At 35.5% G+C, this 17278-nt stretch overlaps 2 protein-coding genes across 11 annotated transcripts in view; both read left to right on the forward strand.

Moving 5' to 3' along the window:
- The window catches only part of LOC120625613 (uncharacterized protein ZK1073.1), a 76100-nt gene extending 65564 nt beyond the window's left edge, over positions 1-10536 (forward strand). For all 10 annotated transcript variants that reach the window (XM_039892689.1, XM_039892691.1, XM_039892690.1 and 7 more), the window contains one exon: positions 7600-10536. In XM_039892689.1, the coding sequence (XP_039748623.1) occupies positions 7600-7788 (189 nt within the window). In that variant the 3' untranslated portion in view covers positions 7789-10536. The remainder of the gene's footprint in view (positions 1-7599) is intronic.
- On the forward strand, positions 3547-5169 carry LOC120625615 (retinol dehydrogenase 11-like). The gene has a single exon (XM_039892695.1). It carries the CDS (start codon positions 3736-3738, stop codon positions 4720-4722), a length of 987 nt encoding a protein of 328 aa, XP_039748629.1. The 5' UTR covers positions 3547-3735; the 3' UTR covers positions 4723-5169.
- Positions 10537-17278: the final 6742 nt, after the last annotated feature.

A 17278-nucleotide genomic window follows, 5' to 3' on the forward strand; every position in this document is an offset into this window, starting at 1 on the left:
GAGCGACAAAGAGGCACAGTCGGCCTTTACTTTCGACATCTGTCTCTCTCCTACTTGAGTGAGCGATGCGTCCGCGTGGACAGCTTCTATACAATAATACATTTTCATGTTTTCGGCAAGGATGAACTGCAGTGAAAAGTGAATGTGGTGTCAATTGTTTATAGCAACGATAATATCTATCAAACAAATAAAATTCTTTTGAAAAATGCAACCATTCCATCAGTATTTTCTTACGACGTTGTCACGTTCAACTATCGTCAGTAAGCCGACTTTACAGACAACCAATTTTTTTTTAACTTCAGTTTCGCCCCATTATTAGTTAGCATCATCATCATCATCATCATCATCATCTTCATCATCAAATCAAATGATTTGCGCCCACAACTAGACATAGGTCTTTTATAGGGAGTTCTAAAATCCATGGTCAAGGGCCGCTTGTTTCCAGCGGCTCCCAGCAACTTTCTTGATATCGTCTGTCCACCTCGTTAGGGGTTTACAGATTCTTCTCTGGTGCTGCAGATGTTTATGGGCGGCGGTGATCACTTAACATCAGGTGACCCACTTGCTCGTTTTCCCGCTATTAATATAAACAAAAAAAAATATGTTTGTCAGTTTGACGGGGCTATAAAAAAAACGGGGCGCTTGGGTAACTGCTTGTGTTAAAATAAATAGTGGAACAGTTAAAAGTAGGTGTGTCAGGTTGGATCAAGCGTGAACTCGTGTGCGTGTAATATAGATACAGTACGCACTCACCTAAATGCGCATTTGCTTTCTAGTGCTCAAGGTCAATGCCTAATTGCCTATGGATGTAATTGCAATTATAGTTCGACAGCAGGTTGGCGCAGTGGGCAGTGACCCTGCTTTCCGCGTCCCAGGCCGTGGGTTCGATTCCCACAACTGGAAAAATGTTTGTGTGATGAACGTGAACGATGAACGTTCAGTGTGTTTATCTGTGTATTATAAGTATTTAAGTGTATTATATTCATAAAAGTATTCATCAGCTATCCTAGGACGCAAAACACAAGCTACGCTTACTTTGGGGCTAGATGGCGATGTGTGTACTGTCGTAGTATAAATAGATATATATTTTTTTTTAATTAGTTTGGATTGGGTTCCAAAGGGTAAAAGGGATGCTATTACTAAGCTGTCTCTCTATCGATAGGCTGTGTCTCAAGAACCGTGTTAGTGCATCATATTAACCCATTACCGACCCACTACAGAGCACGGGTCTCCCCCCACGATGAGAAGGGGTTAAGGCCGTAGTCCACCACGCTGGCCCAGAGTTTGTGGACTATGCAGGTTTCCTCAGAATGTTTTCCTTCACAGTTGAAGCAAGTGATATTTTAATTGCTTAAAACGTACTAAAAAGTACTTAGGGGTAATGTATATAAACCTTACCCCTAAGTACTTTTTAGGACTTTTGTATGGTGGGAGGCTTCGGTCGTGGTTAGTTTCCACCCTACCGACAAAGACGTGCCGCTAAGCGATTTGGCGTTCTGGTACGATGTCGCGTATAAACCGATTAGGGTTCAATGTAACTGCCATAACCCCAACAGGCTAGCCCGTTATCTTACAAAAGTTTGATTTGAACTCGACCTCCCGAAAGTGAAGTATACTGGGCTATTACGGTTTGCAGTGTTAGTTAGACAGTTGCCGCTATAACAACCGTTACTTTTTTTTTTGTGGAAGGCCTTCGCTTAATTTTTCATAATAATACCAAGATAATTATAAAAAAAAATTAATATATATCTGCGTGTGAATTAATTTAATTTATATTTTTATAATTATTAAAATTATTTCACACGCAGGCACTTCCCATATAAATGCGAAAACTTAACATTGGAAATATTTAAAAGTTGTAAATTTATTTATAGATACTTTTATATGGAATCTGAAAAATATGCATTCATAATAATCTTAACCCATTACCAACGGCAATTATAGAAGGCACGGGGCAGTTTTTGATACTTATAGCAGTCATCATAAATTTAATAAAAAAAAATGTATATTTTTATAAAGTCTTATTATAACCTACACTTCGTGTCAATATCAGCATAATATATTAATTTTAAAAATTTTTGTCTACTTAATGTAGACTTTATCTCAAAATTGTAATAAATAAGTAAGAAAAACGAACTTTACATTTTCGTTTGAGGAAAATTAATGAATCGTAAAGCAATCGAAATTTAGCTACAAATATAGTAAAAATAACAATATATTTTTTTCGCTGTGAAGAACTACACAGACTATCAATAGTTGAAGTTATTTCAATCTCATTTAGCAGTACCTTAATGTATTGTGGGTATAGTCAGAAATATGGTAAAAATAACAATATTTTTTTCGCTGAGACGAACTACACAGACTATGAATATATAAAAAAATAAATAAATTTACTAAGACAATTCACACATCGCCACTTACCCCAAAAGTAAGCGTAGCTTGTGTTATACATAAATACTTAGAATATACGTATAAACACCCAGACACTGTTCAATCAATAGTTTTAGTTCTTTCAGTCTCATTTAGCAGTCCCATAATGTATCGTGGGTATAGTCAGAAATAAGGTAAAAATAACAATATAGTTTTATTGTTGTGACTAACTACACAGACTATCAATAGTTTTAGTTCTTCAATATCATTCAGTAGTACCTTTATGTATCTTAAGCAGCGACTTTTTGAATTCACAGAGGTGACCTTAGTCATTTTTCAAACATGGCTAGCTAACTACTGGCTATGCAAAAAATCCTACAACCTAGGTATCTACAACTCACTTATGCATCTATGTATCACTTACAAACTCATGTTTTTATTTCTCTACAAGTTAGCCCTTGACAGCAATCTTACCTGGTGGTTAGTGATGATGCATTCTAAGATGGGAGCGGGCTAACCTGTTAGGGAGTATGGTATTCATACCCCTAATAGGTTTCTACGTGACATTGCACCGGAACACTAAATCGTAAGTTTTGTTGGTAGGGTAACTAGCCACAGCCCAAGCCTCCCACCAGAACAGATCAGAGAAAATTCAGAAATCATTAATTCCTAAATTCCCTGCCGGGAATGGAACCCGGGACCCCTGCTTAAATTCAAAGCGCTCACCGTTGCGCCAGGAAAGTCGAATATATATCACTAACCTAGGTATCTACAACCTTTTCGAGATGATAGAATTACCTTTAGTGTAGTACACGGTTTTGTAATCTGACAATCGGCCATTCCTTCGTTTCTTATGCACCTTCGTCTTAAACATTATGCCCTTCGCTACTTGTACCTAAAAATTCACGTAAATAAACGTATCATTTGAAGTAAGGTTTTCTAATAGGTTTATCACTAGTTGGGTACCTGATTGCTGTGCAATCTTGAAGTTTTCATAATGAGGTAGGTGCATTTTGTGTCCAAGCAACCTTGGCATCTAAAACTGTTATTAACTGCACGTATGAAATTTCCAATAAACCGTATGATTACGATAATAATGAAGTACTACTGAAATTTACATCATTGATTTACAATTTTAAACACAACATCGTATTGAATTCAGTGTGTTCGCAATTATCACCGCTGGTACACCGTGTACATTGTTTACGACGCTCGCGTTCGATGCAACGTTTCCGATGTTGCGTTGAGCAAAAGTAAAAGTTAATAACTCGCCAGTCGCTGCGGTGACCCAGTCGCCGCATATCTACAAAACTAGCCTGGTAAACGCATCAGTTTTAGATTATTTTGAGTGCGGGTTACGTCAGGATGCTAGTAATATTCTACGTACTTCTAGCAATAGTCATCGTGGCTATGGTAGTAGGTCTCTACCAAAAGAACACGAACATAATTTGCAAGTCAAAGAAAAGGCTCGATGGCAAAACCGCCATCGTCACCGGAGGAACATCTGGTATGGGATTAAGAATCGCCATGGATTTCGCTGATAGAGGTGCAAGAGTTATCGTTGCCTGTCCTTTCGTGGATGAAGGCGCTGCGGGCAGGAAATTGATTGTGAAAAAAACTGGTAACGAAGAGGTCATCTTTAAACTACTTGACCTCTCATCCAATGCATCCATACGCAAGTTTGCAGAGGACATACTAGCAACTGAGAAGAGACTCGATATTCTAATTAATAATGCGGGAGTTGGGACTGTGGACGAATTTATTACCAAAGATGGCTTGAATTTTATAATGCAAGTGAATTATTTTGGTGCATTTCTTTTAACGTTACTACTGCTTCCGATGTTAAAGAAAACGGGTTCTGCTTCGGAGCCGGCTAGAATAGTGAATACTACATCTGTTCTTCACAATATCGGAACTGTTAACTTCGAAAATATGAACAAAGTTAATCATTGGTACTTAATACAATTATATGGCAACAGTAAGCTGTGTTTAGTCTTATTTACTCGTGAATTGACGAAAAGGCTGAAAGGTGCAAATGTTGTTTGTAATAGTGTCGACCCAGGCGCTGTTGGTACAACAATTTTCAACTGCAGTGGAAAATATTACGGTGCCTTAATTATGTTTTTGTTTTCTGTTCTTTTTAAAACGCCATGGGAGGGTGCACAAACCGCTATCCACACAGCATTAGATAAGAAAGCCGGCCTTGTGAGTGGCGAGTACTTCAAGAACTGCAGAATAGGTCAAGCGAAGCAGTGTGCGTATGACGAAAATTTGGCACAGGAACTCTGGGAAGAATCTGTTAAACTTGTGAAGCTTTGTGAATATGATCTTGAAGAATGTTTTAAGAATTAAAATATAGCCTTGGGCGAAACTGCGTTTAACAAAACATGAAAATTAGTATTGTGTCTATGTTAATTAATTCTTTTTTTTCAATTGTTTGTTGTCATTTGACCCTTTTAATTTATATCTGTCGTGTTTAATGTTCATGTTTCCGCGTTCCAATGTTCTAAGTTTTTGCATTATAATTATTTTGCAATACTAAGTTGTGTTTGTTGCAGACAAAATGTGACATGGTTTTTAGTGACAAAGTTATGCCCAGATAAGGCATATGTTAAAAACAAAGACTAAAAAGTAATATTTATTACTTACATTTTGACACTTTTACATACAAATTAATGTTGAAATTTACGTTTCAGAGTGTGTTACGATTAAAATGTAAATATAATCTTCGAAAACTTTTATTTACTTTTACTGTAGGTAAGTTAATGAGTTGTTAATAACAATCGTATAATAAAGATAGGGGTGATATTTTATGTGTGATTTAATCTTAATATCGATATTAATTTATTCATATTATTTAGTGAATAAATGTGAATGTCTACGAACTTTGTTTTTATTGGGGATAACCATCTCTTGCTGCGGTTAAATCCACTTTACTCAAATATACATATATATTGTATATTTGAGTTTATTTGTCATGTAGGCCAAGTTTGAATCAGAGCACGCACCTCTAATTTTTCTATGTTACGTGCGCTTTTAGTAATTTAAACATCACTTGCTTCGACGGGGAAGGAAAACGTTGATACCTGCATGCTATTGTTTTTAAAGCTGTGTGGAGTCCACCAATCTACATTGAGCCTGCTTGATTGTCTACGGCTTAAACCCTTCTCAATGTGGGAGTAGACTTATGCCATGTAATGGGTTGATATAATAAGACATATATATATTTATTATGACATAGACATATTTGATTAAATATATATATATATATTATATCTATATATATATATAAAAGAGAAAGTGTGTGGGTATGTTCCGTATAGGCTCCGAAACGGCTGGACCGATTTTAATGAAACTTTCAGGGAATCTCCCGATTGACCTGGCGAGTAATCCTGTAAAGTTTGGTGACGATCGGAGCACTCCTATTTTTGAACTGTCAAACTGTCAAATAGAGCTTTTATTTACTATGATGAAATTCTATTGTTGGGTGTACATGGGTGTAGATAATGATCTTCACCCGCTCGAGAAGAGAATAGAAGAGAATTAATACGGAGATAAATAAATGATTTAATATATTATGAGACTTAAGTTAAAAATTTGTAAGTTTATTGTTTAAATAAAATAAAGCAAAATCTAGCCTCGCGAAGCGGGTTGGGTACGCTAGTATATATATATATATATATATATATATATATATGTATAAGGTTTCAATCAAATAAATTTACATATTGTAAACAAACAAGCGCAAACCGAAACGATTAAATCAGCTCAAGGTAAGAGTTATCTAAGCGTCGGGTTGAATGCACCCATCTAGCAGCATTTGCTCGTATCTATTCGAAAACCTAACTAGTGACTATTCGGCTACCCGAGAGGCGATAAGGTAAGAAATAACTATCGACATCTATACTCATATATATGCAGAAGACTGTCTGTTTGTTTATTTGATTGTTACCTATATATTAGGTTAAGTTAGCTAGGCTGCACAAAGTTAGCTGTAGTATTCCAGGGAAAGGGACAGATAATACTTTTTTCCCGGAAAAGCACCTAGAAACTGTGACGCACATGAGGTTAAAAAAATAAATTTTACCAATACCCGGCTTAGCAGGTATCTTACGAAGTTTTGCTAAGTTACGAAGCTATTCTACCTGTAGGTATAACATGCATCAAATTATGAAATTCCTCAGGTTGAGGTTAAAAAGATTTTCAGATATATGAAATATATTTAGCTTTTAGTATTATATTAAATATATTAAATTACGACAGTACATACATCGCTATCTAGCCCCAAATTACCTAAGCGAAGTAAATAACCAATATAGGTTATGGATACTATATAATTGAAGAATATTTATGAATAGTATATACATAAATACACATAAATACTTATAATATAGATACATATAAACCCCCATGCCGCTTAAAACTATTAATGTTCATCATACAAATATTTTTCAGTTGAGGGAAACGAACCCACGGCCTTGGCTCTTAAAGCAGGGTCTCTGCCCACTGGAAAGTAGGTTCACTGCTCACTGCGTCAAACGGTCGTCAAAATAATAAAAGATTATATTATGAAAATCCTCAGGAGATCTTGATTTTACAATGAATAATTTTTAAGAATAAATTGTCATTGTAAAGTCAACATCTCCTGAGGATACTCCGGTTTCGGAGCGAAACGTGCGTAGAGGGTACATTGCCGAAGATCTGTTTGGTGTGGAGTATAAGGATTGAAGAATTCTCCTGCTTTTCGCGGAGCAAATTAAGCTTAATTTAAAAAAAAAACATGGATTTCCGCAATGTAACGCCTGCTTCTACCCATTAACTAAATTTTTTCTTTTATTAATATTATTAATGCAAAAGTGTGTTTGCTTTTTTCTTAACATCCTAACTAAGCAACCAACAAAATTGACGGCCGAGTGGCGCAGTGGGCAGCGACCCTGCTTTCTGAGTTCAAGTCGTGGGTTCGATTCCCACAACTGGAAAATGTATGTGTGATGAACATGAATGTTTTTGTTGCTATCTTAGTACCCATAACACAATCTACGCTTAATTTGGGGTTAGATGGCGATGTGTGTATTGTCGTAGTAGGTATATATTTATATTTAAATTGATTTTTGGCATAGAGTTAGTTTAGAGGACTGGAGTAACATAGGCTACTTTTATTCCCAGGTAAACCAAAAGGTTCCCGTAGGATTTGTAATGTAATTTTAATATGGCATTATTTTGTTCCAGCCTGCCAAAGTGGCGCAATCTCTACTCCTGTTCTGCCAGGGCCAGAGCCAGCTGACGTCACTGCCGCCGCCCGGGGTGGAGCGGCGTATGTCCCGCGCCATGTCTATGGAGGAGTACGACAAGCCAAACATCCGCCGTCTGTCCCTAACGCCGCACGTCTCCGAGACACCCCTGCCCAGGAAACTGTAGGGTCGAGCCATTGCCCCGGGAGGGAAACCCATAGAAAATGTAAGAACTTGCTGAGGCTTGGATAGCAGCAGGCGTTACTTGTGGTATCCCATGATAATCTGTATAAAAAAAATACTAAGCGCGTCTCAATTTGTTTGTAAAAAAGGACCGATTTCTCTATTTATTTTTTATTTCGTTTGCCTCAATACTGAGGTGGTAAAAATAAGAAGAAAATAACATATCTAAAAACTATTTGATATGAAAACTTCCACTACGGATTACATAAAGGTATCTAATACCTTTATGTAATCGTTCTTTAGGTAACGTTCATCCGGTCATTACATTATATACATTACATTATATTACATTATATACAATTAAAATTAAACTTTGATTGATATAGTTTAAACTTGTATGATTCAAAATATATCTTTAATGTATATAAACCATGACATCACACAGATTGTCCAAAAACCTTAATTAAAAGTTATACAATGGCAAATTCAGTAATTCTTCTTCTTTGACTTAACGGTATGCCCACTAGGGGCATATTCTAACTGACTTAAAAAAATACGATGCTCAAGACCGGGCAAAGGGGCCGGGTCTTGAGTATCCATTTTTTTAAGTCTTTTAATGGCTCTCAGATTGGCATTCACAGTGCCAACTCTGTTGTACAAAAATCAGGTCTAAATTGACAGGTCTAAAGGTATTCTGCACTCTTTACAATTTTTTCTGTAAAAAAGAAATTATAGTAGTAGTAATCATAGTAGTAGTTTTACAGCTGTCAATTTCATTTCGTGTAGAGATTTTTGTACAGGAGATTTGACACTTCTATCTTTATATATAGCTTGATATGAATTATAATATGTTATTCAAGTCACAAATTGTGACTGATATTGCAGTGCTCTTGTGGCCCAAAGCTGTAAAACATATTTAAGAATCTTCCCAGAATCATTCAATCTGTTATAATCGGTCCATTCTTTGGTAAGTGGAGATAACTATGCCTCACAAGATACGCAGAAAAACAAATGGGTCACACAATTTAAAATCTGTATGTCTGTTTGCCTAAGAACTAAGTTATTAACCTGTATTAGAGAACCTATAAGGCCGGCCGCACTACACTATTGTTTGGATTGAAACAGTATAAGAAAATGAACTGTCTTGTTGGTTTAGTAGTTGGCATGTTTGACTGCGGATTACAAGATCCAAGGTCGATTTCTGCGAGACAAATAATGTCCTGTATTGAGTTTTTGGGATTCTATCAAAGTACTCTCAGTACGGGAGTTCAGAAATTGGCGATTTCCACCTTCGTGCCTCGAAGAGCCATTTGTTCTTTAAAGTCCGCCAATACGTGGATCAGCTTGGAGAACAAAGCTTTGAATCCCTTTTTCCTATGAGGGAGAAAACCCAACTACCCTAGGAAATGCCTACCCCAGCTGTGGGATATTCATAGCCTGAGGATAATTTAAAAATTAACCAGTATCCCGAATACTTTGGTGATTGGTTATTAGGACAGAGACAAATTAACTTTATTTTATATTGTAAATATTGGAAACTAAACTCTCATTTTCTATGGCATTAAAATATTAAATGTGTACAAATGTATGAATTAGTATTAATATTTTATTGCACACCAAACCAAAGTAAATTCTTAAATAGAAAAACAACACAACACAGCGCATACAATGACACACAAAATGTGGTTAGTAAAATTATTTTTTTTGAAGTAAATTATGATGTAATTACTTAATAATTAAGCCTCGATTCTCTTGCACAATCAAATTTTATTGCACTTTTAACAAAAGTTTTTGACGTACAATTCATACGCCGTTATATTTCTAATTTCACGTCAAAAATTGAGGTTATGACAATGTAATAGAAAATCGAGGATACACTCATAATGGTTTCGAGTTCTGAAATCGAAATTGTTCTACTGTGAATCACAAAAAATCAAGGTAAAACGGTACTATAACTACTTACGAAGTATAAAGAATTAGTCCTGTATGTAACTCAAGTTAGTATCCAAATGCGACCGGCCTAATAGCACGACTCATTCTAAAGTAAAAAAGTGTAGGTTAAGGTAATTTTGCGCGTTTTCAGAAAAACAGAGATTTCTGCGGCAACGATTACAATTTTTACACTCCTACACCATTTAATATATTTTTATGAAATATTAAAGATTTAAGATGTTATCTTATTTGTTAATATACTATGGTGACAATTCTGTTTTAGTTAAATGAATAAGTTAAATTTTCATGAAATCATTGTCGTCATGCAAGTCAATTTAGCGTAGTTTTTAGGAGATGCAAAATGGCCTCTTATCATTTAATACGAAAATCGCTAGATAAACTATATTAAAATTAAAGATTTCTTACTAATATGAATGAGTTTAGTGCCTATTTGATTTTTCGTATAGGTAAGAGAGTGTTTTGCGTGTCTTCAGAACTTTGGTAATTAACTTGTGCGGCTCTTTAAGCTAATCAACGATATATAAAATAGTGCTATCCTGCGAAAATGACAGCACTAGCTAAACATGTACAGGTCCAAAGTAGTGCTGTCATTTTTTAGTTTAAAGATCTGTGGACAACAGAACGGGCACCACTATATAGGTACCTGCCCTAAATAATATAATCTACTAAATGTTACACATTATTTAAAAGATATTATAATCTAGATATTTAATATTAGATAAATACCTGGACTTTATTATTATTTCATTAAACCTATTGTTTACCTGTTTAAGATAAAGTTGAAAAACAATATAAATAATATCAAAAAAAAAGTTTTTATTATGAAATAAAAATATTTAAATTTTTGTTCACAATATGTTTATCTTTGTATTATAAGTATAGTTATGTCAGATGAAAATGAGAATTCCCCTATTTGCTTCCTCTTTCATATTAATGGAAGCCCTAATGGATTTAGGAAAAAGGAACTTTCCACCACGCAGTTTCAATGCAGGTTGCAAAATAATAATAATATTAAAAACCAGCGATGTTTGACTTGTTCTTCGAGGTACCGGGGTAGCCAATGCCGATTTCCTAACTTCAAGATGGCCCTGCAATTCAAAATAAGTTATTATTTGGCTGCAATCTCATATGGTAGTGGATGATGCAGTCTCAAATAATAGCGGGCTAACTTTGTTTGAAGGAACGGCCGACGCCTCCCACCAGATTAGACTAGAAAAATTACCCTTGTTGGAAATCGAACCTCGGTAACCTTTACGGTAATAACATGCTAACCGCTAACTACACCAGAAAGGTAAAAAGATTTTAAGCAAATGATGAGTTTTGAGCTAGAGATCAAAACGATCATATCGATTTTGAATAGATATGTGAAATGACCCCTTACTTAATTTGCAGAGCACATTCGACGATACTATACAGCGCTCATATAAAAAAAAATTGGAAAATCCAAAAGTGCACGACTCATTAATAAAATAGCTATCCAATTATTTGTCAATAAATAACGAAAAAAAACACATGAGTCGTGATATATATAGATATACAGTTTTGCAGTTTTCGTTTTTTATTAATTGCAATTAAACTACACTGAATTAATTAATCATTCGCATTCAGTGACCTACAATCGTCGATTAGAATTTAAAAAAAAAAAAATTTACTCAAATAATGGATTTTTATAATGTGTTTTCGGGTTTCACACATGACGGACAGGAAAATTTTTTGACCTATTTTGGTGTATTTTTTCTATTGCAGTAAATCAATTTTTTAAAAGTATCGAATTAATCTCCATTAAATTATCTCGACAATAGTATGCAAAATATCTTGATTCCGTGATCTAACAAGGCTATAATAATAAAAATAGCCGCCGAAATGAGCCGAAAAAAATTTTTAAGCAAAGTAAAGCACTCTCATGAGTCGTGCAAAAAAAGAAATATGGCTGGCTGCGTTTGTTAAACGTTTATTCCAAGATAGGCTAAGATGCCCATGAGATAAGAAGAGATAATTCTCTTCTTGCCTCATAGAAATAGGACGAGAAAACGGTAGATATAATCATCTGGAGGCGCGCATAAAGTTGCAGGTCGTCGTCTCCTCACTTCACTGACCGATGATGATATGATCTCTGATATTTTGAAGATGATTTGTTCATAATTTTATTATATTACCGTGGTAATAAAAACATTTATTCCCACGGTAAAATTATAAAATTATGAAATAATTTACGAGCTAAGCCGCGGGCAGACAACTTTGAAATTGGGTATGTATGTCACCTTTGCTGTGGAAAAGGATATGTTCTGTACTTAACTGTTTTATCAGAGGCTTTACAGCCAAACCGATCTTGGCTCTCTGACTTCTTTAGTCTATCTGCACTTGGCCAGAGTGTTAGAATACAGCCTAAGCCTTTCTCTTTCAGAGGGGAGACCCTTGACTTGACCCTTGCATATAGCATATAATATGCAAGTGGTCGTGTGGTGACAGATCGGAATACAGATGTCAGCATACGAGGCGAATAAGGGTATCTATCGTAGAAACGGCAGCAGTGTCCACTGTGCTACTACTACTCATCATATCAACCCATTACCGGTCCACTACAGCGCATGTACGGCCTTAAGGCCGTAGTCCACCACACTGGCCCAGTACGGATTGGTAGACTCCACTCCTCACACCGTTAAGAACATTATGGATAAGTCTCAGGCATCCAGGTTTACTGTGAATGTTTTCTTTCACCGTTGAAGCAAGTGATAATTTAATTGCTTAAAATGCTCATAACTTAAAAAAGTTAGTGATGCGTGCTGGGATTTGAACTCGGCTTCCCGAAAGTGACGCCAAAGAACACTAGGCTATCGGAGCAAAATTCTTTTATACAATACAGCTTGTGTAGAATGAGACATCATGACAGTTTCATTGGAACTGGACCCTAAAAACCCAAGGCTCCAATGCCTTACGTAACGTACAGTCCATTCACCTTAACTTGTCCGTCTTGTATATTATAATGTTATAAGTAGTGAATGGACTGCAATTAGAGGCCGACTCAAACTCACCTCAAACTCTAAAGATCTTGTACTACTTGAGAGACTTATAAGAGCTAAGAATAAAGCATATTATAAGTATACAGTACCTATGTATATTGTTTCTTATTATAAAAAAATGTACCGCAAAAATACATAAAATGTAAAGGTAATTAAAGGTTTGATTATAAGCATATTTGCACGGTCATTTTGTCAAAGTCAAAGTCAGAAATACTTTTATTCGAAAAGACCCATAGAATGCCACTTATGATGCGTAGGTACATTACATGAAAAATTTGTACATGTGAGCCAGCTTAAATTGTATGCCTGTGAGAACTAAATACAAATTAATCTATCTTATAAACGTTAGCTTTTGTAAAAAGTAGGTGTACTTTAATAATATTTTATGTATTTTTTGTACCATTTTTTACTTTTCATAATCATGAAATAAGATCATATCAAGAACGTTACATCCTTACAATGATGTTTCTCACTTTATAAATATTTTTAATTACTGTAAACATAGCTGTTTGTACTTATTATGGATCCCTATAATGAGTAAGGAAATCGCAATTACCCACCTCTGTGCCTCAGAGGTGCAGGTGAAACCGTTGGTCTTTAAAATTATCCTCATACTCGTAAGTAATAATTATTTATAAACCTATAATAATAGGTTTAATAATATGAATTAATCTTAAATCACAGAATTAGTAACATACAGAAACCGTGTACACGACTATACGTACTAATATTTAAGCATTTTCATAGCTCAACATTATCTAAACTGTGAGATGGTGATAGCAAATATAACTGGCTAATACTTGGTGGATAACGGCCTAGACCCTTCTCCTTTTGGGAGGATACTCGTGCCCTGTAGAGGGCCGGAATTGGGTTGGTATGATGAATAATCAACATTGATTGTGATTAATCTTAGTACACTAAAAACGGCGTAGTTACTTATGTATCGCTGCTGAATCCGGATACATCGAAGGATGATTTAAACCGTAAAAACTTGGAAACAATATAAACGTCTGGGTAGAGCTGCAGCAGGTTTAGGGGAGACTGAGCACAGTTGAAACATTTAAGCGTTTATCAACCATAGCATTGGTATTAGTTAAGCAAGTGATGTCGGTAGTATATAAAATAAATTACTATATATCGGTCTACTAAATACCAATGTTATATGAGTTCAGTGTATTGTATTTCATGAGCAAGATGATTTATTTTAACCTTCACGACACCAGGGTCGGTTGAAACAGTGCCTGGGATCAATTGCAAATAACACAAAGTATAATAAATGAGCTTGCTTGAAGGATGTTTTATTAAATACTCTTATCGTTTTACGACTCGTATTGTCTTGACTACTACTATTGACTTTTATTGTCATTCAAGTCTTTTATGATATTTATTCTATCATTATTTTGAAACAACCCCAAAAGGGTTATATTTAGTACAACTTAAACGATATAACAATCAGATGTTAGTGACAATACTATTTTGTAATATAATGTTTGTGACGATATTTTTTTATACTTCTTACTTTTATATTCCTAAGATTATTAATAAACTAGGTTTTTGCTCTCCGGCTAGGCTTATTTATTATTCTTAACTTCTAACACTTAATTTGTTTATCCGTCGGCCCCATCTGTTGTAGTCTTCCTTTATCGTACCCTTGGCATCTAAGAAACAAGAAAATTTTATAAAAGCACTGTTTCAACCGTAACCACAAACATTGTTTCAACTGTCCCCAATACCTCTTCTATGTACACAGCAAGAATGATAATAAATTTATAAATTATAATATAATAATAGGGCCTCCTATACTCTAGCATAGCACGGTAAGAGCAACGAAACATTAAAATAAGTGATTCGACTTGTCGTCCACTTCGTTCTTTCCTTATACCCTTAACCTAATCACGTACGGTACGCGAGATATTTGCTTTGTTGCAACCGTCCTCTGTTTCAACCGTACCCAGTCTCCCCTACAGGAAAATATACTTTTGCTCTCACTTGCTTATGCCGGTACGATGCAAGGACGTGTTCTGTTCCTACTTTCCGTCTGTTATAGTATATACTTGGTCGCTATAGGGAAGTCAGACAAAAAGTAAGGGTTATTTGTTAAATTATGTATACAAAGGTTGATTAAGTATTTAAAAGATAAATACCAGATTATTATTTTTTTGCGGGCCAAATTGCCGAAGGCATACATCTAAATAAGTAAATAGCTAAATAAATACTAAGTAACTGGGTAATCCTTTTTTATAATATATCTGTTTGGTTCCTTCACTAAAGTTATAACTTAGGGATCAAGCAGATGGTACAACCGACGGTAAATGTCTGTCAAAGCTACTGAATTGTGGAATGGACTCCCATTGAACATAAAACAGTCGAAGTCATTGGGCATATTTAAACATGCTGTTAAGGCTCATTATCTCGCTCAGTAAAGAAGACTATTATTATTTATTTATCTACTCAAACTCATATTTAAGTATTTATGGTATGTTAAGATACGTATTAGTATATTTATTTTTTATATTTATCAATAGTATTTTTGTATTTGTGTAGTCTGGTATTAGTATGTAGATATTCGTATGTATGTATTAAATAGTGTACCCCATCTATTCGTTTTCTTTTTAGTTTTCCTAATCCTAAGGTTGCCTGGCAGAGATCGCTACTTAGCGATAAGACCGCCTTTTGTATCCTGCTTCATTCTTCATGTGTTTGTTCTTTTTTTGTTCTTGTTTTTCTGAGTGGGGTACAAATAAAGAGTATAAAAAAATTAAAATAAATAAGTTGAGGGCAGCTAGCAACAATTCGCGGGATACTTCCTACAAAGTGCCTCTGTGCTCATCACCCTGGTCTCATCATCATCATAGTTATCAACCCATTACCAGCCCACTACTGGGTCTCCCTTCCCTTCAGAATCAGAAGGGATTAGGCCGTAGTCCACCACGCTGGCCAAATGCAGATTAGTGGACTTAACAAATTCACTGTCTAAATAGTCAGTCATACATAAATACTTCTTAAAAAAATACCGGCCTTTACCGTAGTACCTTTCCAGTATAAATAAGCGACCATAACGCATTTTATGTCGAATAAAAAATTTATTACTAAAAATAATTCAGATTTTATTATTTATGTAGATAAACGTTGGCCTTCTTTGTATATTATTTGGTCGCAAAGTTTAGGAGATAAGTAAGTGAAACATTAATTATTACGGAACGTACGGTTAGAGTTTACGTCTCTGAGTACATTGTATCCGCGTGGCCAATAGCCTATATTATAGCCTTCGTATAAGATTTCTACGTTCCGAATCAAAGGTCGATTTCGGCTATCGACACTATGAAACGTCAGAGTGAAATGAAATGTATTTACCTTGATTTAACGCTCAAATTCATCCACACTTCTACCGCAAGCCAAAATAACAAACCGGATTACAGAATTTGCAACTCTAAAACGGGTAGCATTAGGTCAATTTTACTTTAACGGTAGGGTTTTTCGATACTCAAAAACGACTCCTTGAATGCTTGCGGGTAAATCTTGTAATAAGGTTTCACGCGGTTGAAACCTCGAAAACAGCTAGTTTATAATATAGCTAGTATGGCGTAAAAGTACCTTTTAAGTATTAAATAAAATAACATAAAAAAGTTGTTACACCACACACGTACACCCTTGTTTATTACTGTTAGGTAAGATACCGCTTCATCACCATACTGTCTTTTTTTGGCCCACTAGTGGGCAAAGCTTCTTCCAAAAGGGTTTAACTACTACTTAAAAAAAAAAACACCCGGCTAAGTTTGTTGTGGGCTTCTTCTTAGACCAGGACGCGTTTGGATCCCTCGTAGCTTTAGTTTTAAGTTTACGAATGTGGTTATCGCCATCATCTCACTACCGTGTGGTTCTTATGTACGCATCAAAAGTGCCACCTGTGGACCTACTTGAATAAAGATATTTTTGACTTTGACTTTGACCTATCGATCTCCTTGTTGTTTTTGTCGATCGGGCGCTGTGAACCCTAACAATTATATTTGTTAGGTTTTGATCCCCGGTAAAGGCAATGTGGTAATTTATATTTCTGCATTTTCTTTGGTGTGGTCTAGTGAGGGTTATTTGGCTATGGCTAATTGCCACACTTCCTGAGTTCCGGTAGTCTCCGGTTCGTTCCGGTACTCGTGTTTCCAGTTAAAGAATTGGCACAGATAATTAAAGTATTTTTCACATAGTTCCTAAAATAGCTTGTGGCTTGTGTGCTTGTGGACAGCTACCTATTTGAACAGTAGAACTATTCTTTTTATGCCGATATAAAGCCAGAGTCACGTTCCTGGGTCTTAAAAATACCTCTGTTACCTATGCACAGCTGCACATATAATCTGATCATGGCAAAGTATAATGCTAACTATGGGCCTTATAGGAAAGCTCAGAGTCACTCAGCGGGCGACGGAGCGAGCTATGCTAGGAGTATTTCTACGTGATCAAATTAGAACCGACATAGCTCAGCGAGTTGCGAAGCTGAAGTGGCAAAAACCCCGCACCGATAAATGC

This window comes from Pararge aegeria, chromosome 8, assembly GCF_905163445.1.
Source record: "Pararge aegeria chromosome 8, ilParAegt1.1, whole genome shotgun sequence".
Classification (NCBI taxonomy): Eukaryota; Metazoa; Arthropoda; class Insecta; order Lepidoptera; family Nymphalidae; genus Pararge; species Pararge aegeria.

Bases quoted from the DNA above. Each gene is read 5' to 3' on its own strand.
- LOC120625615 (XM_039892695.1), top strand. From the start codon at position 3,736: ATGCTAGTAATATTCTACGTACTTCTAGCAATAGTCATCGTGGCTATG.